Source organism: Barbus barbus (genome assembly GCF_936440315.1).
Source record: "Barbus barbus genome assembly, chromosome: 23".
NCBI lineage: Eukaryota > Metazoa > Chordata > Actinopteri > Cypriniformes > Cyprinidae > Barbus > Barbus barbus.
The window spans coordinates 7,488,496-7,513,150 of NC_136751.1; the positions used below are offsets into that span (position 1 = coordinate 7,488,496).

A 24,655-nucleotide genomic window follows, 5' to 3' on the forward strand; every position below is an offset into this window, starting at 1 on the left:
TGATTTCTAGGTATTTATGAAAAACTAAATACATTACTGTATAAATGCACAAACACTATAGCTTAATTACAAAAAAATACTGTAATTATATTCCATTACTCCTTTAGTACATTTAATACTTGTCCACATTAATGATATAATACAATTTGGTATAAATATATGCCACATTTCTGCCACAATACCATGGTGCATTTAGTGTTACTACAGTAAATCCATGGTGAATGTTGGCAATTTGTAGATTGAAAAGCCTTCTGACTGTATCGTTGTGCACAGTGTTTCTCCTATTTGTCAGCGCTGTTTCATCTGGCTTTAAACCTTGTTTAAAGTTAGGAAAATTATATTGTGACTAATGTAAAATTTACAATGCAATAAAGTGAAAATAGACTTGATGTGATTGGTATATATTCTTGACAAGTTGGTCTGTCTCTCTGATAGGTTTGTCTGGAGAAAATGGAGGACATCCAGCTTGCGATGATTGTCGCTCGTCTTTACGAGGCTGATTACGAAAGTTCCTTCACCTGTCAGGGTATCCTATACGAGAGGGTTCTTGGCTGCAACAGAGATGGAAGTGGGTTCTCCTGTACCAAACTGCACCCTGACCCGTTCTTGAGGAGCATTGCATACTGGATCATGAAGGACTACACCAGAGCCCTGGACACACTGCTGGAGCAGATTTACAAAGAGGATGATGAGAACCCTGGTAAAGAGCTACTGCGTTACAGCAGCTGATTGATTGCTTTAATAAAACAGCATTATGATAGCTACAAATAAATACTTAAAATGTTAATAATAATATTCACAATATGCACCTCTTAGGAAAGACAACTAGTCATGTAACACCTATCAACTACTGAGTCAATTTATAACTAATCATTTAATAACAGTGTTTGATACAGAATGTTTCTATTTTTGTTTTTTTTCAGATGTTCTGGTGAAATCGTGCAATCCTGTCGTCTTTAGTTTTTATAACTACTTGCGTGCACATCCTCTGATTCTTCGACGGCATTTTGCCAAGCCCGAAGCATCTGGGGTTGCAGTTGGTATAACAGCAGAACGCAACAGTGCAGACGAAATAAACCTTATAGAGCGGAAACTATTCTTCACCACCGCTAACGCTCACTTTAAGGTGGGCTGCCCACTCCTTGCCCTTGAGGTCTTATCCAAAATCCCTAAAGTCACTAAGAAAGCAGCTTCTCTGAGTAAGGGCTCTTCTGTGGCCAACGTCAGTGGTGCCCAATCACAGGAGAATGGAGGAAAGGCTTCACATCTCGACTGGGGAGCTCCTGCTGTCCCCAGTCAGGCCTGGGGAGCAGACTTCTCCACCGGACTGGACTGGAGTCAACCAGTGGTTAAAATTGAAGGTGAGGGTCTACAGTTGGACTGGGGTGATGATAAGGAAGAAGATGAGGATGAAGAGGGTGGGCTGACCATGAAGAAACCGGAGGTGGAGGATCAGGAGGCTAAAAAACCATCCAAATCAGCAGCCCTGCAGCATGAAGACTCAACGGGCGAGTCTGAGGTGGATGTGATCGCCGAACAGCTGAAGTTCCGAGCCTGTTTGAAGATCCTCATGACGGAGCTGCGGACGCTGGCAACAGGATATGAGGTGGATGGTGGAAAACTGCGATTTCAACTCTACAACTGGCTGGAGAAAGAAATCGAGGCCATGCACCACATCTGCAACTACAAGGTTGGTGCTCATCATCTCATTGCAAGATCAAAAGCCTTGATTGGGATATTGTTAAACCAAAAAATTATTTTTCAGAGAAGAACCACTATATCCCATGAGATGGTCTATCTCGATATTGTTTAGCATTTTGACAGTGATCAATGTGTAGTGTATCTTAATATTAAAAATATACAAGAAATGAAAAGTCACATTGCATATTTTCTAAATTAATGTTAGATCTTCTTGTGAATGGTTGATCTATGCATATGTTTCATTCTGATAATGTTTAATCTAAATATCATAACTGGATTTTCCAGTGAAAACAACTCTGGTGACGAATGCAGGACTTCTCCAATCATTTAGTCCACTTCATACCAAGTCATGCTTTACTTTTTTTTTTTTTTTTTTTTTTTTTGTGATCATTTGTTACACTCTGAGATACATTACAATACAAAAAAAATTTATATATATATATATATATATATATATATATATATATATATATATATATATATATATATTTTTTTTTTTTTTTTTTTTTTATTTCAAAGGAACAACAATTGAAGCCAATATCATTTTAACTAAATGAACACAAGGAATAATATTTAGTTAAATTATATGCAAAGTATCTATGTAGTAATAAACAGCAATATGTAACTACATGCATTATTACTAAAGCATTTAAAGAATGTAAAATACCATACAGAGAAGTCTGTGAATGGTAAATTATGTTGTGAGTGATTAATTTAAATGGACAGTTCAAAAGAACTGAATCATTAGAATAAATTGAACTGCTGAAGTTTAACTCTGAGACTCAATTAAAATCTGCTAGGAAAAGCAAAACTAGTGTACTGAAAGTCTAGGAAACAGAATTGCTTAGAAGTACATTCAGTTCAGAAGTACAAAATCCACGATGTTGATTGATTGTATATTTCCAACAACATATTATACAATACTTAATAAACATTCAATATATTGATCATCCCTGATCTGTTTTGGATATTCTGATATGTCAGTTTGAAGGGAAAGTGGCTGCAGGTCAGCTGGAGAAGTGGGGTGAAGATGAATCTCTGGACCTGGAAGACTCACAAATCCAGGGTGAAGCAGGTGCATACGAACGTCATCAGATGGAGCGACGGCGTCTGCAGGCCAAGCAGCTGCATGCAGAGAGGAGGAAAGCCTGGCTGAGAGAGAATCAAGCTTTGCTCAGAGTCTTCCTCAGTTACTGCAGTCTACATGGAGCCAAAGGTGGAGGAGTGACGTCTGTCAGGATGGAGCTACTCTTCCTGCTGCAGGAATCGCAGCAAGTGTGTCCTCACATGATGGTTCAACATGTTGATTGGTTTATATTGTCGTTGGTTGGTTGAGTGTGTTTTCATGTAATTTGTTGGTTGGGTGTCCTCAGGAAATGACTGTGAAGCAGCTTCAGTCGCCACTCCCCCTCCCCACCACTCTGCCCCTGCTGTCAGCAAGCATTGCCCCCACCAAGACTGTCATCGCCAACCCTGTCCTGCACCTCCGAAACCACATACATGATATTCTCTACACCATTGTCCAGATGGAGGCTCCACCACACCCAGACATACTGGACGACCGGGTGAGAGACACACAAACAGACTCCTCACAAAAAAAAAAGATTGTATGAAGGCTCTGTGTGTGTGTGTGTGTGTGTGTGTGCGTCTGCTAATATGTGCATGTGTATTTCAGGTGAATGCTTTACACACACTCGCTGCTTCTCTATCAGCTTGTATCTACCAATCGCTGTGTGACAGCCACAGCTACAGGTACTAACATCCAACTGATAAACTGCACTGATTGTTCATCTTAAAATGCCTCTAAAGATGTTGTAGCTGCTTAGATTGTCTTAACTATTCTGAATGGCATACCATTCTTGTAACTTTTACATATCCACACAGTCACTGACTTATGCCCTCCTGGTTGTGTGTGTGTGTTCAGCAGTCAAGCGGAGGCCAATCAGTTCACAGGGATGGTGTATCAGGGGCTGTTACTGAGCGACAGGCGTAGACTTCGCACTGAGAGCATCGAGGAACATGCAACACCCACCTCTGCCCCTGCACAGTGGCCAGGTAACACACATCAGATTTGACTCCACAGAACACATGCAGAGAAATAGCACATTCAGACTTATCCTCTTCTTTAATGACTCATTCTGTACGGAGAGGAATGAAACATCTGACTATTACCCTATTTCCCTATTTGATCCATTTATTAATAAAGTCCCTGGTTGTCAGACTGATGATGAAAAACAATATTAACCAATAATCTCAATGCAAACTCTCAATTAGATCTGATTGCATGTGGGTATACAATGGATATATATATTTTTTTTAAACCACCAATATTCTTTTTTACATTTTGGAAGTTAATAATAGATAATAGATGGAGAGATTGGATGGATGGATGGATGGATGGATGGATGGATGGATGGATGGATGGATGGATGGATGGATGAATGGATGGATGGATGATCTTCAGAAAAATCACGTAAGATTGGATGGGTAAATGGATGGACAGACGGAGTGACAGATTGATGAACAAAATGGTCAGGAAGATGATGAATACAGATAAAAGAGTGATTGGGTGCGTTGACAGACAAATAGATCAATGGATGGTCAGATATATGACTGAGAGAATGGATTAATTGATGGATGGATGGACAGACAGATAAATGGAAGAGAGATTAGATGGATGAACGGGTAGATAAGTGTATGGATGGATGGGTGGAGAGACTGATGGATGAGAGAATGAATTGGATAGATAATATGTTGGATTGATGAATGGATGAAGAGACTGATAGTGGAGAAAATTAAGTTATAGAAGATATGATTGGATGTGTGGACCGATGGATGAACAGATAGATGGAGGAGAGAGTGGATGGATTGATGGATGAAGGGGCAAACAGATGAAGGATGAACTAGATGGACAGATCGTTGGGTGGCTGGATGAATGAATGAACAGTTAGGTGGAGGATAGATTGATTGATTGGAAGGATGGATGGATGTATAGAAGTATCCGAGAACAAATGGATACAGGATATATGGCTGGATAGGTGGGAAAAAAAATATTTCCTTTCACCCATCACTTGCTCATTGTGTATGTCTTCTCTCTCTCAGGTGTGTCGTCTCTGATCAGTCTGCTGGCGTGTGCTCAGGGTGATGATTACATTCGTCTGAATGTCATGTTGTGTGAGGCAGTGGTGGCCGTGTATCTCAGTCTGCTGATTCACGGTCTTGGCACACACTCTGGAAATGAGCTCTTCCGGCTGGCCGCTCATCCTCTCAACAACCGCATGTGGGCTGCCGTGTTTGGGGGAGGAGCCAAACTTATTGTCAAACCCAAGCGGCCACATGAAATCACTCCAGGTCAGTCTTCTGCCCTACCAGAGAAGTTTGTTGATGTGGCGATTTGTCAAATCTGTAAAGAAAGTCATAATATGTATTTAACACACAGCCTTTGTCAGAAGTTTCGTAGCATTTTTAAATATATGTAAGTTAGAGTTTTACAGTTTTCAAGTTCAGTCAAGTGCCCCAGGTAATTTTTTTTAAACGTCTTGAAAACCGTGTCTGGGTCCTGCAGTACATAATTAGATTTCCTCCCCTGTTAGCTGCTCTCAAGGCAGCAGGGTCTGAGGGGTCAGAGGGTGTAAAGGGCAGAGATTCTGACCCACCGACACTGACCGTCAATCAAGAACCGCCTCAGACTGAGGCGACTAACCATAGTAACATGACCGTGGAAACGGAACAGCTGGAGAGCTGTGAGTAAAAGCTCAGAGGCACTTCCTCCACAGAGGAACAGGAAATGAGATGGGAATGATGGACTTCCAGGGTTGTATCAATTAGCACACAAGTCCAGTGATTAAATATATTGGTAACACTTTTACAATTGCAAAATTTACAAAGTTTTAAATTACCATATATATTTCAGTAAGGTAACTACTTTAGTTAACATGAACTAACAATGAAAAAATAATTCATTCTTTAAAGAATTTATTAATCTTAGTTAATGTTAATTGCAACATTTACTAATACAGTGTTTCTGCTACATTCATTCTTGAGCTTCTCAGTGACATCATAGTGATGCTGCTTACATCATTCACAGTTGAGGAATTAGCAGTTGTGGTTAGAAGGGATACATCTACGACCGGAAACTAACAATAAGTAAAATTTTCCACCTATTAGTGGTCTACACCTACACCTACCCCAACCCTAAACCTACCCCTTACAATAATGCAAAAACAGTAATTATTCTTGTACAGTGTGACAAAAATGATGCTAAATTAATGTGCTCATACCCAGTCTCCGCAGCTGTAACCTGAATTAGCAGAGGAGACAGAGCGGGACTTGAATTTCACCACGGGATTGTGGGTATTGCACATAATTCTACTCATTCCCACAGGTTCCCCTCTTATGATGCGATGACAGATGACGGAATGTATCATTTGCACATGCTTTTGAGTAGAGCCCTGCACGGGCCTCAAATATAGGCCCTAGCCTGGCCCTTTTCCGACAGCTTATCAGAATTCTCCACCCGAGTCCGACTGGAGCTCATGTCTTTTTTTCTTTTCTCTCGCTCTTCCCCATTACACAGTTGTTGCAGCCATTAAAATAGTTCAGTTTTGTTTTTAATAATGCAATGGTTATATTTATTTTAGTTTCTTTATTAAGTTAATTCAGAAATATGTTAGAAACATTTTTTATTTGTTAAATTCAAGTTTTTGTTTTTTAAAGTAACGACCAAACGGCCAATGTCAGACAGTGAGTTGATCATAGTCTGTTTGATCAGTTTAGCCTTCTCAAATCATCACGACTTGCCTAAAATAAAATCTATAGATAAATAAAACACTTAAAGCATATCACAATGTTCATTTAAATGTTTGACCTAGATAAATGTGCGCTATTAGATCATATATATCATTATATCCGATCATTATATCCAAATTTGTGCAGAGAGTGGAAGCTAAAGCACACTCTGCAGGACATGGAGGTGCCATTGCCATCACTATTTTTTTTTTCTTAATCACAGTGGAAACTTAAAATATGCTGTCATTTTTGCTCATACAGATAAGACTACATCATTTGGAACTGTAAAGGGTCTACTTTTATTTGTGTGCACTCACAATATCAACAAAACGTGCTTTTGTAAAATAAAGAAAACAAACATGATGCAAATCCATAGATGCAAACTCCTCACCTTTAGGTGACAACTCACTTTTTTGAGATCAAAATAGGTTACCTATGAGATTTGCTTGGATCCAATGAGAAAATGTACTTGTGGGGGTACTTGAGGGGGGTACTTGTGATCTTACAAGGGTAAATAAATAACTGGGGGCAGTTGCAGACTGGTCATAACTTTTTATATTCAGTTATGAAAAGGTAGACTGTAGGGATGCGCCGATCAGGATTTTTGCAGCCGATAGAGTACCGATTTTTTTTCTCGGCCGATAACGATGCCGATTCTGATGCTTCAAGCTTTATATAACATATGTAATAATGTTATATAAATAATCACAAAAATGATTCCTTATTATTATTGAACATTTTAATGCCTTTAAAATGGGATTTATGCATAACATTATGTATATCAGGATACTTAATATAAGACAAAAATAAATACAAACAAATGGAGCAGTCTGATGAAACCCACAAGGTTTATTTTAATCCAATAGTAAACTGTGGAGGACAAAATAAATGTTTAATCTCCTAAAATCTGTCTGAAAGTCTGATGTAACTTAAACATTATCCAATACAAGTCAGAGCAGGACAAAATTAAAAAAAAATTAAAAACGTACTCTGTTACTAACGTAACCTCGGTTCCCTGAGATACTGGAACGAGTACTGCGTCGCTAGGCGCTATGGGAAAAAGTAATTTTTCTCAGAGGACTGAAGACTTTTTCAATCACGCAGTGTGACTGCACGGCCATTGGTTCGTGCAGTAAATAAAAATGAACCAATGGCTCGTCAGTGGCGCTGCACGAGCCTATGGTGGCAAATCCCGCCAGAGCCCGCCAGAAAGGGCGGGGCCATCTGGCTATATAAGCGGGCACTTCGCCATAAGAAATCAGGCCAATTCGACTGAAGCGACAACCTGAGTCGTGCAGCTGAATGGCATGGCACGGTACGCAGTACTCGTTCCCGTATCTCAGGGAAACGAGGTTACGTTACTAACCGAGTATGTTCCCTATCGATACTTCACACGTACTGCGTTGCTAGACGCTATGGGGAACAAATACAATCCCGCCATGCTATGAAGAGAAACAACCAACATAAACTGGCCTTGAACAATAAGGCTCAGAGGGACCAATTATGAGCAGGAAGAATACTGCAGGAGGCATGAGGACCGAGCTCCTAGAGGTCAGTCCAGCCTAGATATCGTTTCAAGGGTCATAAGTACAGCCTCAGCACCAGGAATGGGGCCAAGAGCGTTCTTGAAGAATCAGGCAATGCCTGAAGGGACCGCTTTAAGAAAGGTGTGTGACCTTTAAGCAGAGAGACATCCAATTTATAGAACCTGGCAAATATGGTGAGGCGAGGCCCAGCCGGCCGCTGCACAAATGTCTGCCATGGACACATCACTAGACCACGCCCAGGAAGAGACCATGCCTCTAGTGGAATGGGCTCTCACTCCAATGGGGCTCTGGAGGCCCAGGGAGGAGTATGCTAGTGCAATAGCGTCAACTAACCATCGAGATATCCTGTGCTTTGTGACCGGAGACCCCTTGGTGCGGCCGCCAAAGCAGACAAAGAGTTGTTCCGATTGCCTAAAGGGCGTGGAACGCTCTATGTAAGTTCTCAATGCCCTGACCGGGCAGAGAAGGTTGAACTCTCGGTCCTCCTCAGAAGGGGGGAGCGCAGAGAGTGTAATAACCTGGGCCCTAAACGGAGTGTAGAGCGCCTTCGGGACATAGCCATGTCTTGGCTTTAGGACAACCTTAGAGTCGTTAGGCCCAAACTCAATACAGGCAGGGTTTACAGAGAGAGCCTGCAAGTCACCTACTCGCTTCACCGATGCTAGCGCCAGCAGCAGAGCGGTCTTGAGCGACAGTGTTTTTAAGCTTGCAGATTGTAGTGGCTCAAAGGGATCGCCTTTGAGGGCTCTCAGGACCGTGGGCAAGTCCCATGCAGGGACTGTGAGGGGTCGGGGCGGATGGAGCCTCCTAGAACCCCTCAGGAAACGGACAACCAGGTTGTTCCAGCCCACCGACTGTCCGGCTAGAGGAGCGTGAGAAGCTGCTATAGCTGCCACATAGACTCTGAGCGTGGAAGGGGCGTGGCCCTTATCCAACAGCTCTTGTAAATAGGACAATATCACTGATATGTCACATGTTATCGTCTCCTTGCCATGGGCTTGACACCAGGCGGAGAAAACCGACCACTTAAGGGCGTAGAGGCATCTCGTGGACAGGGCTCTAGCCTGTTCAATGGTATTTAGGACATTCTCGGGGAGATCTATTGAGTCCCAACGAGTGCCCATAGATGCAGGTCCCACAGCTCGGGCTGGGGGTGCCAGATCGTTCTGCTTGCCTGAGAGAGGAGGTCTCGTCTCAGGGGAATGGGCCACGGAGCCGCTATTAGCAGCTGAGATAACTCTGAAATCCAATGATGGTTCTTCCAGAGTGGGGCCACTAGAAGCACCTTGTGCTTGTGTTCCCTGATTCGCCTGATTACTTGAGGAATCAGAGCAATCGGGGAAAAGCATACAGAAGGAGGTTGGGCCATTCGTGGGCCAACGCGTCCTTGCTCTTCAAAAAGTAAATTTGGCAGTGAGAGTTGTCTTTGGAGGCGAAGAGGTCGACCTCTGCCCTGCCAAAGATTCGCCAGATTTCTTGAACCGTCTGTGGGTGGAGCATCCACTCCTCGGAGGGGGGGTTGTTCCGAGAGAGCATATCCGCTCCTTGGTTCAGCATGCCGGGCACATGAGCTGCTGTCAGTGAACGCAGGTTGAGATGTGCCCATACTAAGAGGCGCTCCACCATCTCGAAAAGGCGTTTCGAGGTGAGCCCGCCCTGGCAGTTTATGTATGACACCACTGTCATGCTGTCTGAACGGACTTGCACGTGGTGTCCCTTCAGGGCTGGCAGGAAGAACTGAAGAGCTCGACATACTGCCGTCATTTCGAGGCAGTTGATGTGCAGCTATCCTTCTGCGTTCATCCAGGAGCCGAAGGTCGGTTCGCCATCGCACAGAGCCCCCCAACCTGTGTTGGAGGCATCCGTCGTAACAGCCTTCCTTCTGTAAACCAAACCCATTGTCACGCACGCACTTTCGCCTTCATGTGGGCTGAGTCGAAAACTGTCCCCAGGAACGAAGTTCGTTGGCTGGGGGACAGGGAGCTCTTGGCCAAATTGATCCTGAGTCCCAGGCCTTCCAAGTGACTGAGGAGGAGGGACCTGTGGGCTATCAGCTCTGCCTTCGACTGTGCTTGAATGAGCCAGTCGTTGAGGTAATTCAGGACACGGATTCCCATCTGTCTCAGAGGGAAGAGAGCCGCGTCTATGCACTTCGTAAAACCAAAGGGCAGGACCGTGTATTGATAAGCCACTCCCTCGAAGGCGATTCTCAAGAATCGTCTGTGACAGGGGGGCTATCTGGATGTGAAAGTAAGCGTCTTTCAGAGCCAGCGAAAAGAACCAGTCCTCTGGGCGAATTTGTGAGAGGATCTGCTTCAGTGTAGTCATTCTGAACGGCCGTCTCATGAGGGTGCGGTTCAGACGTCCGAGATCGAGGATGGGCCGGAGGCCGCCATCTTTTTTGGGGACGAGGAAATAACGGCTGTAGAAGCCTGACTCGCTCTGAGCTGGGGGAACTATCTCTATAGCTCCTTTTGCCAGCAAATTCTTTACCTCGGCTCGCAGAACGTGACCGTTGCTGCTCAGCACTGAGGTGGAGACCATGCCGCTGTACCGCAGGGGTCTTCGAGCAAATTGAAGTGTATAACCTCTTTCTATAATCCCCAGAACCCAATGAGACACTCCGGGGATGGCCCGCCAGGCCTCAGCCCGTGTGGCAAGGGATTGGATTAGTTCGGGTGGGGAGTCGCCCTGTGGGGACTCGACACACTCGGTAATTGGAAGAGGAAATTTGCTCTCTTTTTGAGAATTTGTTTTTTTATTTTTCTCGCTATAACAGCGGCTGTATGTGGAGGCGCTTTTGGAAAGGGCCCGTGATTCACAACAGTTTCTGAGACAAACAAACCAACCTTGGCACCCGGAACTGAACTTTAATACTGTCCAGTATAAGACTGAAGAGGAAAAAAGAAACATTTAAACTACTGAAAGAACAAAACGGAGTAGTTTGATCACGGTTATATCCACGGGTGCTGCAGATAATCTGCAGGTCGGGTAATAAAAAAAAAATGCATTCTGATTATTTCTGGGTGGATCACAGGAAGATAAAATAAATCGTAATTTATGCAAATATTAACTACATTTTAAAAAAAAAAAAAAATTTCCGTCTGGCAGACGATTTCATTTGTGTGTGTGTGTGTGTGTGTGTGTTTGCCTGATCGGGAAGTTGCAGTGACAGAAACGGTGACATTCCAGATGAAGTTTGAAAGGCGTAAAGCCTGTGTTAATGCTATTGAGTAGGCCAATATGGCCAAAGAAGATATTTTGTTTTATAAATAAATGTTCATTTAAAAACAGTACTCGCGTGCTCTCTTATAGACCATTTTTGCAGGTTCTTGAGTGTTCACGTAAACAGAGTTGGTTTGAGTGAATGTAAACTGTTGAGAAACAAAACGCACATGTAACCGTATATTAGATTCGTGCATGAGATCTTAGAGACAGCAGCCTAAATAAACCTGCTGCTGTCTGTCATTACTGTTTATTTATACAGTGAAGACTATCCAGTGTTATTTTACAGTTGAATAGATTATTCAGTTTCTGTAGTAATTCTGTGCCTAAATATTATAGTTAGACATATATAAAATACTTAAAGTAGCTACTGTTAATTTCATTTCTTTTGTTTGTTTTTTTAGTTTTTTGTTCTTATTTTATTATTTACTATTTACTTGTGTTTTTTAGTTAAAATAAATTCAATTCTGAGTTTGAGTACATGTGATTCTTGGGTGGGGAGGGGGCGCGGTCAATGGGAAATAGTCCTGCCTAGAGGAAACACTGTAATATATTATTAAAATCAAAAATTGTATCATTGTATCATTTAACATATTTGAGCTAAGATGACCTAAATATAAACAGTTGTATTTTTATTAGCTAACATTATCTAAAATGTAACTAACAATGAACCTTATAAGTGTTACCCATGTATACTAGATGGCAGGACGTGTGTGTCATTGCCTGTTCATGTGTGGAGAGGTGCTGCGTGCATTTGCGGTGATGTTTGTTCTTTTTTATGTTGCATTTCATTATTTGTTACTTCATCTGTGTGTTTTCATTCAGCCTTTTTTTGTGTGTTTTGTGTGCATATTTGACTTTTGTGTCTCATTTCCATCTCATCGTCTCATGTGTGTTTGTGTGTGTGTGTGACAATCACAGCCAATTTGGAGTCAAACAAGCAGACAGAACTCCAGTCTGAGAATGCACCAGGTACACACACTCCCTTCACTTGCCTCTCTGTTCAGCATTTTTAGCCTGTTTTAAACTCTAGTCTAGATGTAGGTGCATGTGTGTTTGTGTGTGTGTGTGAGAGAGAGAGAGAGAGAGAGAGAGAGAGAGTGTGAGAGAGAGTGTGAGAGAGAGAGAGTGTGAGAGAGAGAGAGAGTGTGAGCGTGTGAGAGTGTGTGAGAGAGAGAGAGCCGACCTCCCCATTGCGTGTAGAGATGTGGTGAGTGGCTCAGGTGCATACCAGGTGTCTGAGGTCAACATGCAGAGAGTTTGTTCTGTTCTCTTTCTGTCTGAACCGATGAGACCTTTATAGTGGAACCAGTTTGATTATACTTACTTTTTAAAGTGCATATTGTACAAAACGGTAACATTACATGACATTGTTTATAAGCTGTTTACTGGTGTTTTTTTCTTTGGTTGAAACTAGGACTGCAGCTAACGTTTTTTTGTTTTTGTTTTGTTTTTTGGTCTACTAATCTATTGATTATTTTTCGATTAACTTATTATTTTCTGATCAGTTAGTGAATTGTTTAATTAAGCTATCAGTAAATAATAACAGTAACTTCTGCTATTAATCTTTTAATATTTTGTTCAAACGCTTTCTCAAAATTGATACTTTACAAAAATAAATAATGCTAACAAGAAAGAAAGAAAATAGTAAAAAATAAAAAATAATAATATGAAAAGAAATAATAATAACAATAAATAATTAATAAAAAATAAAAATGAAAGAAAATAGCAATAAATAAAAAAGAAAAAGAAAAGAGAGAAAAAATAATAACAATACATAATAAAAAGTAAGGAAACAAGACAGAAAAAGAGAAGAATTACAGGGCAGTGAGACAATACAATCAATAGAAATGCATATTATGGATGCATTCACAGTTACTGTTTGGGACTGACAGCAGTTGCTTACAGGTGAGAGACTTGATTTATTCAGCGGATTAAAACATCTGCATGAATGAGCAGCTGAAATCACAGGACACTAGAGCGACAGAATCAAAAATGGTGTCATAACACCAAAAAGTTTTATCACAGCTGACAGCCCATTTTTAAATAAATGAGCCCAGTCGAGGCTTATCCAATCCATCACACAGTTAAACAACCAACAGTGACTTTAAATGTTAGCGAGTGCAGAGAGCGCGTTTAGTGTACGCATCTCAGAGCTCGCGCGATCGCACCCACAGCACTGACGGCAGCTCTGGTGGATGAACGTGAATCATTTCTCCTTCTCAGTCTCTGTGGGTAAATTAAACCCGTCATGATTATATAGGCAACTTGATGTCCCATGCTGTTCCGTTCATTCGGTGCAGCTTTGAATGCGAGAATGCTGTTGTGAATCCTGACAATGTAAAGGCATCAGTTCGGCTATATGCGGTTCTGACGGTCATATAATAATAATAATAAAAAGCTCTGTGAACGCAACTCTATGAAGTGATGTTGCCATACTAGCCTTTACCTTCTACTCTAGAGTTTTGTTTTGTGTTGAACATGGCAGAAAAACAGTCTTAAGTAGAGATAACTGCAGGCTCGCGCAATGGGTGCGACGCGTCAACGCATTCCATGCTTATCGATGTATTTTCATAATCGATGTAATCGATAACGTAGACGAATTGCTGCAGCCCTAGTTGAAACATTGATTAAATGAGATGATATATATTTTAATAAGTTGCACTATTTACTTCATTATTCCTTCTGATGTTAGATATAGCCTAGTAGATGAGTTTATGTGTGCTTCATGCTACCCCTTGAACTGAGGCAGCTACAGCAATCTGCCATGTCAAACTGGCATTTGACATTTTTAGGGTAAAACTAACTCTTTCAGTTAGTTGCCAATGTTTAGTTTTTCTAATTTTAGTTTTTCATCTAATATTTATATATTATTTCATTTTTATTTTCAGTTACCCAAGTCCTTATTAACAGGGAAATGTTGTGAAACCTAGAATATTACCCCATTAATTGTCTGTAAATCCAAAATCTAGTGTTTCCATACTGGAAAGTGCTTCTGGTGTCACATTAAAGCACCACATTTATAAAACAGAAAAATTTTGTTTTCATACTTGTCGGCTCTTGGCATTTAGTTGTCTAGCAGCACTCAAAGAGAAGATCCTTTGATCAACAAAGTAACTATAACCCCCACCACACACACATTCTCGCACTCTCAGACTCTTACTGCAATCATTTTTCTTTGAACATGACTTCTGAAGGATGATGTTTTGAGGTGATTCTTCTCTTCAGATTTGTCCTCCCTTACATTTGAGGATAAACATTCCTCACTATCAGAATCAAAATGTGCTTTAAATCCTAATGAGATGCCCTTCAGTTCAAAAGAAAGCAAATCAACACAGATAGAGAGAGACTCTTCATACACCAAACACCTGAAGAAATGAGATACTGGACTTCATTTGTAAGCTACATTTCAAAAGATGTTTGTAAAGGAACGCTTTTGGTCGAAAGCATCTCTCTTTTTCTGTGTGTGTTTCTGTGGGTTTGTTATGTATGGATCAGGTAGCATCTCATCAATGTTACTGACAAGAATACTAATACTCAGTAATCTAAAACACAATCAAACACCTGCAGTCATAATCGCTATTAGAAACCAAAAACTGGTTATTTTTCAGAAATTTTGAAAATACTGGAATTAAGTTTTCATAATGTGGTATTTGTGTTCCATGAATGTCATGTCAATTTTTTTGAAATTGAGATTTATACATCATCTGAAAGCTGAATAAGTAATCTTTCCATCGATGTATGGTTTGTTGGGATCGGACAATATTTAGCCGAGATACAACTATTTGAGGGTGCAAAAAAAAATCTAAATATTGAGAAAATCGCCTTTAAAGTTGTCCAAATGAAATTCTTAGCAATGCATATTACTAAACAAAAAAGTTTTGATATATTTACGGTAAGAAATTTACAAAATATCTTCATGGAACATGATCTTTACTTAATATCCTAATGATTTTTGGCATAAAAGAAAAGTTGATAATTTTAACCTGTACAATGTATTTTTGGCTATTGCTACAAATGTACCCCAGTTTTGTGGTCCAGGGTCACAAACAGGTTCTTGAACATGCATTTTCCACAAATAAATGAATCAATCAGAAAGATTTGTGAATCACTCCAAAATTAAACTCATCACTAACTGAACCACATATACCATATACCACTTGTGACATTTAAAAAAAAAGTCATATATGTTTTAAAAACTAAACTTATTTTATTCATTATTATTATTATTAATATTTTATTAATTATATAATTGTTAATAAACATGTTATTGTATTTGTTTAGTTGTACCTGATGAAGCGAAACAGGATAACGGGGAAGGTTTGTTTTCTTGACCGTGTGCGGTGGTGTGTGTATGTGTTTGAGCAGTTTGATATCATGCCATACTCTCTGTAAGTTCACAGGGACCCTTTCAACTTTATTACTCATGAACTAGCTGCACGACCTGCTGTGAAGCTCAATTATATGATCAACTACCTGTTTATAGTAGATGTGTTTAATTATGGTCTGCTCTTATTTTAGGAACAGTTTGTTCAAACAGGACTCTTTTCATAGTTTCTCTAACTTCTGCTCTGTCGGTTTATTGCCATGACTTTTTTTCAACATTTTAAAAATATTTGACCTCTCTGGCTGTGTTTGGAATAGGGAAGTAACTTACTGCTTACTACATACTACGCAGTTTATACTTGCTGCTAGGAGTCAGCAAATGATGGCCACCTATCATTTTGAAAATAAAAATTTATAATTTAGCATTTTTAATAAAATTTTGTCAAGAAAGAGATTGCAGTGAAAAGTTGCAGCAGAGATTTATTTTATTTTTTTTAGATTCATTTGTGAAACTGGAAACGGAAGGTCGAGTTGATTTTATAGCATTATTGGATTCAGTATCCTTCACAGTACACATACTGCATACTACTTTTTTCCTGAAGTAGTAACTAGTATGCCATTCCAAACATACCTCTTTCTTTTTCTTCTTGATATATACTTTAAGTATTGTACATGTCTCTCACTCTCTGTTTCTCTCTCTCTTCCAGCATTACCTCCCCCAACCCCTCCCGCTGAGGATGTGGACCGACAGCGACGCAGGTTTAACATGCGCATGCTTGTTCCTGGACGTCCCGTTAAAGAGACTCCTGCCACACCTCCACCCATCCCTGTAGAACGGCCCACCTACAAGGAGAAATTCATTCCACCTGAGCTCAGCATGTGGGATTACTTTGTGGCCAAAGTGAGACTGCGTCTGCTGCTTTATTTACACAGGATAAACTGATTCATAAAAAAACATGCACTGTATATACAAAAACATAAGCTATTTTTTGTTCCAAGTACACATCCATCACATTTGCATCAGTTTATAAATCTGAAAAGCAGTTATCAAAGTGTCTGTCTCATTGCTGTCTGTCTGTGTGAATGTGTTTGTGTTTCCTCCAGCCTTTCCTTCCTCTCTCTGACAGCGGGGCGCTGTATGATTCAGATGAGAGCGGTGGTAGTGACAATGAGGATGATGATGATGCCTTCCTCTCAGACACACAGATGACCGAACACTCTGAACCAAACTCCTACAGGTGAGATTATAACCATCAAAAAAGTTAAGAAAGATCGTTACAGAAAATTCAAGAAGTGAAACTAAGATAAGGAACATGTATTGTGATGCATTTGTAAACTCAAATGATAATCAAGTGCCATGCAATCCAAAAATTAAAGTTAAAACAACATTCATGAAAACTTCCATTCTTGAAAATGAATGTAAGTTGTTTGTGAAGACATTATGTACTGTATATTGCTCTATTTATTGTTATGGATTTTATGAACGATTTGTGCAGGAATGCATTCTGCTTGTATTTCATGTAAGAGGTTATTTTTAAACTCGCTATTTTCATGGATGAGGTAAAGAAATCTTGCTGCTGAAACTACCTTTTAAAATTATATTAAAATGAACTATAGTAATTCTGGTGTTTAGTGAAAGACATTGGTCCTGTGTGCACCACAATACATGTGTTTCATATATCATATAAGTGTGTAGACTGAAGGATATTTGTGTGTGTTTGTGTCTTTGCAGTTGGTCTCTGATCCGCCTAGTGATGGTCAAACTTGCCCTGCACAATGTCAAGACATTCCTACCCCTGACAGGACTGGACTTCACAGGTGCATGAGTAGCAGAAATGTACTCTAACATGCTCAAACTTTCAGAAAGTAAACTAAATAATTAACTTCCTTTTCCTGTGCCTCTTTGTGTTGTCTTAGAGTTGCCAGTGACATCTCCCCTGGCCAATGCTGTGCTGAAAACACTGGAAAACTGGGAACAGATTCTTTTAGAAAAAATCAACAAATTTGATGGCCCTCCACCAAACTACATCAACACCTACCCCACGGACCTGAGTGCAGGTGGAGGACCAGCTATACTCCGACACAAAGCCATGCTAGAGCCAGATAACACACCGTTCAAGTGAGTATTTGCTCCGGATGTCTCAATTAAGCCAAAGACTTGCTGAATCTTGAAAGAATTATGTATATGTGTATACAACTGTGTTTTTTTCTCTTCAGGTCAAAGCACCGCTTCTCCTTCCCTGCTCGCCGTCTGTGGCATTTTCTGGTCAAACAGGAGGTGCTCCAGGAGACTTTGATTCGATACATCTTCACAAAGAAAAGGAAGCAGAGTGAGGTAACTACAGAATACAGGGGTGGGACCAGACACTGACAGAATAAATGGGGTGTGAGAGATTTTTAAAATGGCAGGACCAATCATAGTCATGTGACCACCCAGCGTCAGTTACGTCGATTCACTGCCATTAAAAAAATACTCTCTCATGGACTCATGAGATCCATCAGGTGTGAAGTCTGCAGTCTAAAGCTCTATTCGGACAGGACTAGTTTTCCAGGGGGTCATTAGAGAAATTTGTGTTTCACAGAGGTACTTTGCGATTTTTAATTCCCATCCAAATCTGTCACGTATGTGTTTTTCTACTGTAATATCAGCGTCAGGTAAGATTACTCACCTTCATTTCTGCACTTAATCACATAATGTTTAATTACATATGTGCCTTTATGAAAATTAAACATGGTTTTGCTACAAATAAATAAACGCAAAATAAAATAGTTAAACAAAAGTAACCACACATTAACCATGGTTTTGCTATACTAGCCATATACGTAGCTTCACCATGGTATTTGTAGTAAAACTGTGGTTATACTATGGTAATCAATCTGAATGACAGCCATCATTTTGTACATCCAGATGTACAAAACACAGGAATAAACACAGAGATGTCAGTTTCGTCAGAATTGGTACATGAAAATTGCAGACATCAAGTGATAAGAATCGAAACTCAAAAGTAGCTTAGAAAACTAGTCTCATCCGAATAGGGCTATGGACATGTATAGACACATGTAGATATTATACATATCTATAATTTGCCTCCCGGCAAAGAAATTAAAAAATAAAATCAAGAGCCAGATCATGTAAAGTGTTAAGACTGGCTACTCGCCTTCATTTCTGCACTGTTACATAATATTTTAATTCCATATGTACCTTTACCAAAATTACACATGGTTTTACTACAAATAAATCCAAAAAACTAAGGTAACCACAAATTAACCATGGCTTTGCTATACTAACCATAGCTTAACCATGACATTTGTAGTAAACCTGTGGTTATACTTATGGTAATCAATCATATACAATGCATGCATACAGAGCATGTGATCGCTGTGTCTCCCAGACGTACAAAACAGACCCACCTCTACAATAAACGCTATCGTTTATCATTTATCGATATCATTTAGGCAGCAAAATAGGCTGAGATGACGGGTAATGCAATGGCCCGCGGCCAGAGTGAAGGCATTGAATAGGCGGAGCCAAACTGCAGCAATGAAAGCTGTGGAGAAATGTAGAAGTTAGGAAATGAAAGGGGTAGAACCAAAAGATGTCTGAATAAAATGATTAAAAAGACATTAGTGTTTTTAGAAGTTTTAATTTTAATTTCATTTTAATCAAATAAATATAGAACTTTTGTAAGTAGCCATCTTTATATATTGAGGGTAAGTACCGACGGACGCTGGAGGGAATGTGCATGTTATCTCAAGGCCATCTTTCTCTGTTAGAGATCCAAATGAGATTCATTTTGGTCTTTATTATTTAATTTGTTTTTCTCCATCTGTTTGTCACTCGTGCATGTGTTTTGTGCTGTGCCCTGTGTGTGTTTGTTAATGTATGTGTGTGTGTGTTGTGGTGTGTATTGTGTAGTCTTTAGATGATCATGTGGACCACCTCATACAAAACTGCGTTACTGGAGCTAGAAAAACCAACAAGGTACTGAGACACAGAATGGGACTCGTCTCTCTGTGAAACTCTCTCAAAGCTTTGGGCTTCTATCCTCTGTTAACCTGCTGTGAACTCACACACATATACACACACAAGTCTGTTTCTTTCCTCACATCTCCTAACTCGTCTGGCTCGGCACTGCTCTTCCTCACTAACTGAAAGCGGTTAACCAATCAACCGGATTCTGCTTCTGACACCATGTTTAGATCAAGTAATAACTGCGATTAATTCATGTGTTGCCCTCTGAGGAGGTGTGTACATGGTCTCAACTGCATGTTAGCAAACTTCCTGCTATTGCTGCTGTGTGTGTGGATGCGGTTGGGTGATTATTTTAAAAACTGCAGTGCAGCAGAACAGACTAATGCAAGTGTGTATTTGTGTATGTGTGTTGTGTTACAGGTGGAGGCTGATATGGGTTACCCAGGAGGCAAAGCCAAAATCATCCATAAAGAATCTGACATCATCATGGCGTTTGCCATTAACAAGGTAAAGGCATTTCTATCTGTAGTTCTGTTATAGAAAGATTGGCTCTGTTAATGGCCTTATGGTTGTGAAGTCAGTTTTCACGGTCAATTAGTTGAGTTAGATTGCACAAACGTGCAGTGACAAAGTATTCAATGAAATTCAATGAATTGAATAATTGCATAATTAATTGATAAAACAATAAACCACGTGTGGATGACTTCCGATGTTCCAAGTGCTTGTAACTCAACTAAAGTTTAAAAATACTTAATATATTTTAAAACGTGGCTCACTGGAATACTTGATTCTGATTGGTCAGTCATGACATTCCTAGGTGTGTTATTCCTTGATAACAACCATCATCCTTAGTAACACCAAATAACACACCGCTCATCTGGGTATTTCAGCCCGGCGTTTCTTTCACATCTCTCTAGTTTTATTCAAACACAACTGCTATCTTCTTGAGATTTAATTATTGACTATATTTACTGAACTGGAGAACTTTAGTGTTAATAGAAGGCACGTGGTAACATTAAAAGTGTTGTCTTTTTGCAAGAACAATTGTTTTGTATACTGTAATAGATTTTAGATAATAAACAGGTAAGATTTTAAAACAATTTCTTCTCAAATGACATTTTATATTCTCATCTATATCTGATGAAAAGCTGTGTAATTAGTGACACAACTGAACATTATCGTCTTGTCTGGACTTCATCTAGGCTCAAAGCCTAGTGTAGTTATTTAACCTCAAATCAATTTAAACTCAAATCAATATTCTGAATTTGAAGGATTTGTGTAGAGTGAGGAGAACTGAAGTATTTATTTTCCTGTGTTTTACAGTTATTTCTGAATGTACTGTTATGTTAAAATGCAACTTAATACACAAATGTGAATTTTTTTTTTCTGTCAACAATGCTATTTTAATTTCTACATTCAGCAGTAAACTCTTTGTTTCAAAATTTTAATGTCCCATTTCATTTTTTTATTATTATTTCTCAGGCTAACACTAATGAAATAGTGCTGGCGTCCACTCATGATGTCCAGGAAGTGGACGTGTCCACGTTGCTCGCAACTCAGCCTTACACCTGGATCGGAGAGGAATTTGACAAGGAGTCTCGCAGGTTTGTCACCTGTCTGTATGTGTTTGAATCATTCAGCTCACAGATTTGAAGGAACTGCAATGCAATCTTGTTTTCTCTGTGTAGTTCTGATGATGTGGATTACCGCTCGTCTCACACCAACATCGCCCAGGCCAGTGCCGGTCACTTTGCCCACCAGCAAATGGCAGTGTCATCCTCCATGCCATGGCTGGGCAGCGGACAGACCAGCATGGGTGCCAGTGTGGTATGCTAGTCAGACTGTTTTCTGGGATGTGAATGAATTTTTTTTAACCTTTTTTTTTTTTAGGTTGTGATGGCACTTTGAAAGTGATGCCAAAAAAAACACTTCAGTGATTTGAGCATGATAAACTGCAGCATATAAATAAATATGAATTATTTTTACAGATTGTTTTATTCAGTTGACACCTATGAAAGGATTCCAGACAGGGAAGCCCATATTTTTTTTATTTTTATTTTTTTTATCAAAGACAGAATCTTAAAATCTTAAATACAAAAGTCATTTTTTTAATGGAAATTTTATTATATAAAGTATTATATTAATTTTATAAAATTATCTAGTATTATATTTCATTTTAATGGGTTTAATTTTTATTATGAAATAGCCTTGTAAGCTGATATGGTCTTAAATCACAAGCAAAGAAATAAACTAAATTTATTTTGCTTCAAAATGACAAAATATAGAAAATGCTTATTGAAACAGAATTATAACATGATTTAAAAGTCTCAGACCACATTAAAATGACAATTTTTTTACAAAAACCTGTAAATAAAAAAATTGCATTTTATTGCATTTAATTGCATTTTTTGGCATCTTTTGTACAGTCGGTCAGATTTTCTTGCTTCCACTGGGGCACAAGATGATTTGGATGATTCTCAAATCATGCTGGAAAACATGTTAATCAGATTTTCTTCATGCAGCGTCAGTAGTACTGTCATTACAGGAAGAAGAAAAAAACAAACACTGAAAGAAATTTTCAGATTTATATTCCGTTCAGCTTTCTAAAACTCTACAACTTTACTCAAATAGTTGTAATGTACAGGATTGTGTTAAATTAGGGAAAACACAGAAGCATCTGAGATTTTGGACCCCGCTGTACATATGCACACATGCAGGTTCATGATGGTCACGTTCCCACAGAGCTGCACCCGCCGATGAAGCACGACTTCTGAGTGTTTTCTTTTGGCTGCAATCAGCAGAAAACAAACAGTGAGTCGTGGTCTCAACAGAGCTCTTGATGAGTCTGTATTGAGCTGATAAGAGCGTTTGGAGGTAGCGGAGTAAACCGCAGACAGTCCGAGCGGCCCAAGGTACAGACCTGCGTCATCGCATCAACCTCCACTCTTGTTGTCATTCACAGCTGATAAAGATGACACGATGGAGTTGGGGAAGCTACTTTCAAACTAGTTTTCTAAGCTCTACATGCTGCTAATTAATTCTAGTAGTTCAACTTCAGACAAATTATCGTTTTGAATGTGTTGTTAGCTAACAGAAGATCTGGTATCACATGCTAATAATTTGCATATTTTATGGTACATTTGCAATGAACAATCCAAGCAAATCTTTCACTAAATCATACTATAGAATACATAAATTGTACTGTAAAATATAAAGAAACTGTAAGAATCTCAGTGCTGTATATGTGTTTGCGAGAACATCTCTCATGTGTTGAACTGTGTGTGTAATTTGTGTCAGATCATGAAGAGGAACCTGAATAACGTAAAGAGAATGACGTCTCATCCCATCTATCAGTACTGTGAGTGTCTCTTTATTTCACACACAAACACTGTAGGTTTTGATGAAACTGTTTGACATCTTTGTCATGTTTTCAGACATGACGGGTGCTCAGGACGGCAGTGTGAGGATGTTTGAGTGGAATCGTCCACAGCAGCTCATCTGTTTCAGACAGGCCGGAAACGCACGAGTCACACGCCTGTATTTCAACTCACAGGGCAATAAGGTATTGAAGCATTCACTACCAAAATTATTGAACTTCATAACCTAGTGACTTAATGTTTTCACTTTTTTTTATTAATTTACTTTTATTACTAGACCTGCGTTACTCTTCAAAGTTTTGGGTCAGTAAGCTTTGAAATAAATACTTTTAATTCCGCAAGGATGCATTAACTTGATCAAAATTGACAGTTGGGACATTTATATTGTTATAAATATTTCTATTTCAAATAAATACTGCTTGTTTGAACTTTTTATTATTCAAAGAATCCTGAAAAAAAATAAAATACACACTTTCCACAAAAATATGAAGCACTTTTTCCAATCATATTAAGGCCGTTTCACACTTGAGCGCAATGCAAAAAAAGCGAGGCCAATCGCTGGCAAACAGCGTGAGATGATGGATCACCTTCTGCTAATTCATGCCTGCGCGCTAGGTGGCGCTGACCAACAATGCATTTTTCGTCCGATATGCATCTCGTAAATGATCCGCTGCTCAATACACAGCATTAAATTAAGATAAATAAAGTTTGGTTCTACACCAGAAACATACACTACTAGGGCTGGGTATCGAGTTCGATACTTTTTAGGCACCGACCGAATTGCCTCGATACCACCGAGTATCGAAAAACGCCTTGTCGTTCGGTACCAAATTTCGATACCTAAGGGGTTAATCTCATCACTGTCAGTGACCCAATAATCCTGCAGCACTAGGTGTGTTTGACTAGAAGTGACGCGGTGCTGATTGATCAGTGTTTGACATCCGCGAGAGCAATTCGAAAGCGTACGGAGCAGTCTGCTCTCTATATCGCGCAGTTTGTTTACTACACACAGACTGAAGCTCGCGTGACATTTCAGCGTCTGCCGTCTCACCAAATGAGGACATAAACACATGAACAACAGCTCCAGAACTGCTCTGAGAGTCACTTCATAAGCATTTTACCGTTTGATTTGAGTAAAACTAGCGTCATATCATATACACACAGAACTGTAAAGGTATTCCCGGAAACCCGTCAAAATAAAAGTTTGGTTTAACTTGGAAGACACCGCGGTAGAAATATATTAATATTGTTCAGCAGAGTGTAAGTTACTGTACTGCATACTGCTACTACTAGGCTACTATTAAAATTATTAAAACTCTTTTTTTTTTTTTTAAGTAATTATCACACAACATTTCTTCCATGTTTTAATTTTAATAGTAACATTTTGTTTGCCAAAATAAATAAATAAAGTTTTATTTTCAATAATTTAAAAGAAAAATGAAATTAATGTTTTATGCCTTCATTTGAAAACCAGATACAGAGCACATAATTTCTGAGGAAAAAGAAAACATTTCATAAGGCTGTTTTAAGAATAAATTTGAATAAACTTGTAGTTTTTATGCATTCAAATAATTAGACATACTACAACACAGAATTTAATAACAATAAAACATATGGTGAAAGAAAATAAAACACCCACTTATGAAAGTGGATAAAGATTTTACATTTCTTGAAGTCTTTAGCAACCTAGAATAAATTAATAGAAATGATGATTCTGT

General features: G+C 39.3%; 1 protein-coding gene across 2 annotated transcripts in view; it reads left to right on the plus strand.

The window, feature by feature from the left end:
- dmxl2 (Dmx-like 2) overlaps positions 1 to 24,655 on the plus strand; it is a 72,881-nt gene that overhangs the window by 41,146 nt on the left and 7,080 nt on the right. For both annotated transcript variants that reach the window (XM_079373844.1, XM_079373843.1), the window contains 18 exons: positions 436 to 700; positions 924 to 1,690; positions 2,686 to 2,976; positions 3,075 to 3,266; positions 3,377 to 3,453; positions 3,626 to 3,756; positions 4,804 to 5,052; positions 16,295 to 16,488; positions 16,692 to 16,825; positions 17,320 to 17,405; positions 17,505 to 17,706; positions 17,805 to 17,922; positions 19,504 to 19,569; positions 19,981 to 20,067; positions 21,043 to 21,164; positions 21,249 to 21,387; positions 22,858 to 22,918; positions 22,995 to 23,122. In XM_079373844.1, coding sequence (XP_079229970.1) covers positions 436 to 700; positions 924 to 1,690; positions 2,686 to 2,976; positions 3,075 to 3,266; positions 3,377 to 3,453; positions 3,626 to 3,756; positions 4,804 to 5,052; positions 16,295 to 16,488; positions 16,692 to 16,825; positions 17,320 to 17,405; positions 17,505 to 17,706; positions 17,805 to 17,922; positions 19,504 to 19,569; positions 19,981 to 20,067; positions 21,043 to 21,164; positions 21,249 to 21,387; positions 22,858 to 22,918; positions 22,995 to 23,122 — 3,309 coding nt within the window. The remainder of the gene's footprint in view (positions 1 to 435; positions 701 to 923; positions 1,691 to 2,685; positions 2,977 to 3,074; positions 3,267 to 3,376; positions 3,454 to 3,625; positions 3,757 to 4,803; positions 5,053 to 16,294; positions 16,489 to 16,691; positions 16,826 to 17,319; positions 17,406 to 17,504; positions 17,707 to 17,804; positions 17,923 to 19,503; positions 19,570 to 19,980; positions 20,068 to 21,042; positions 21,165 to 21,248; positions 21,388 to 22,857; positions 22,919 to 22,994; positions 23,123 to 24,655) is intronic.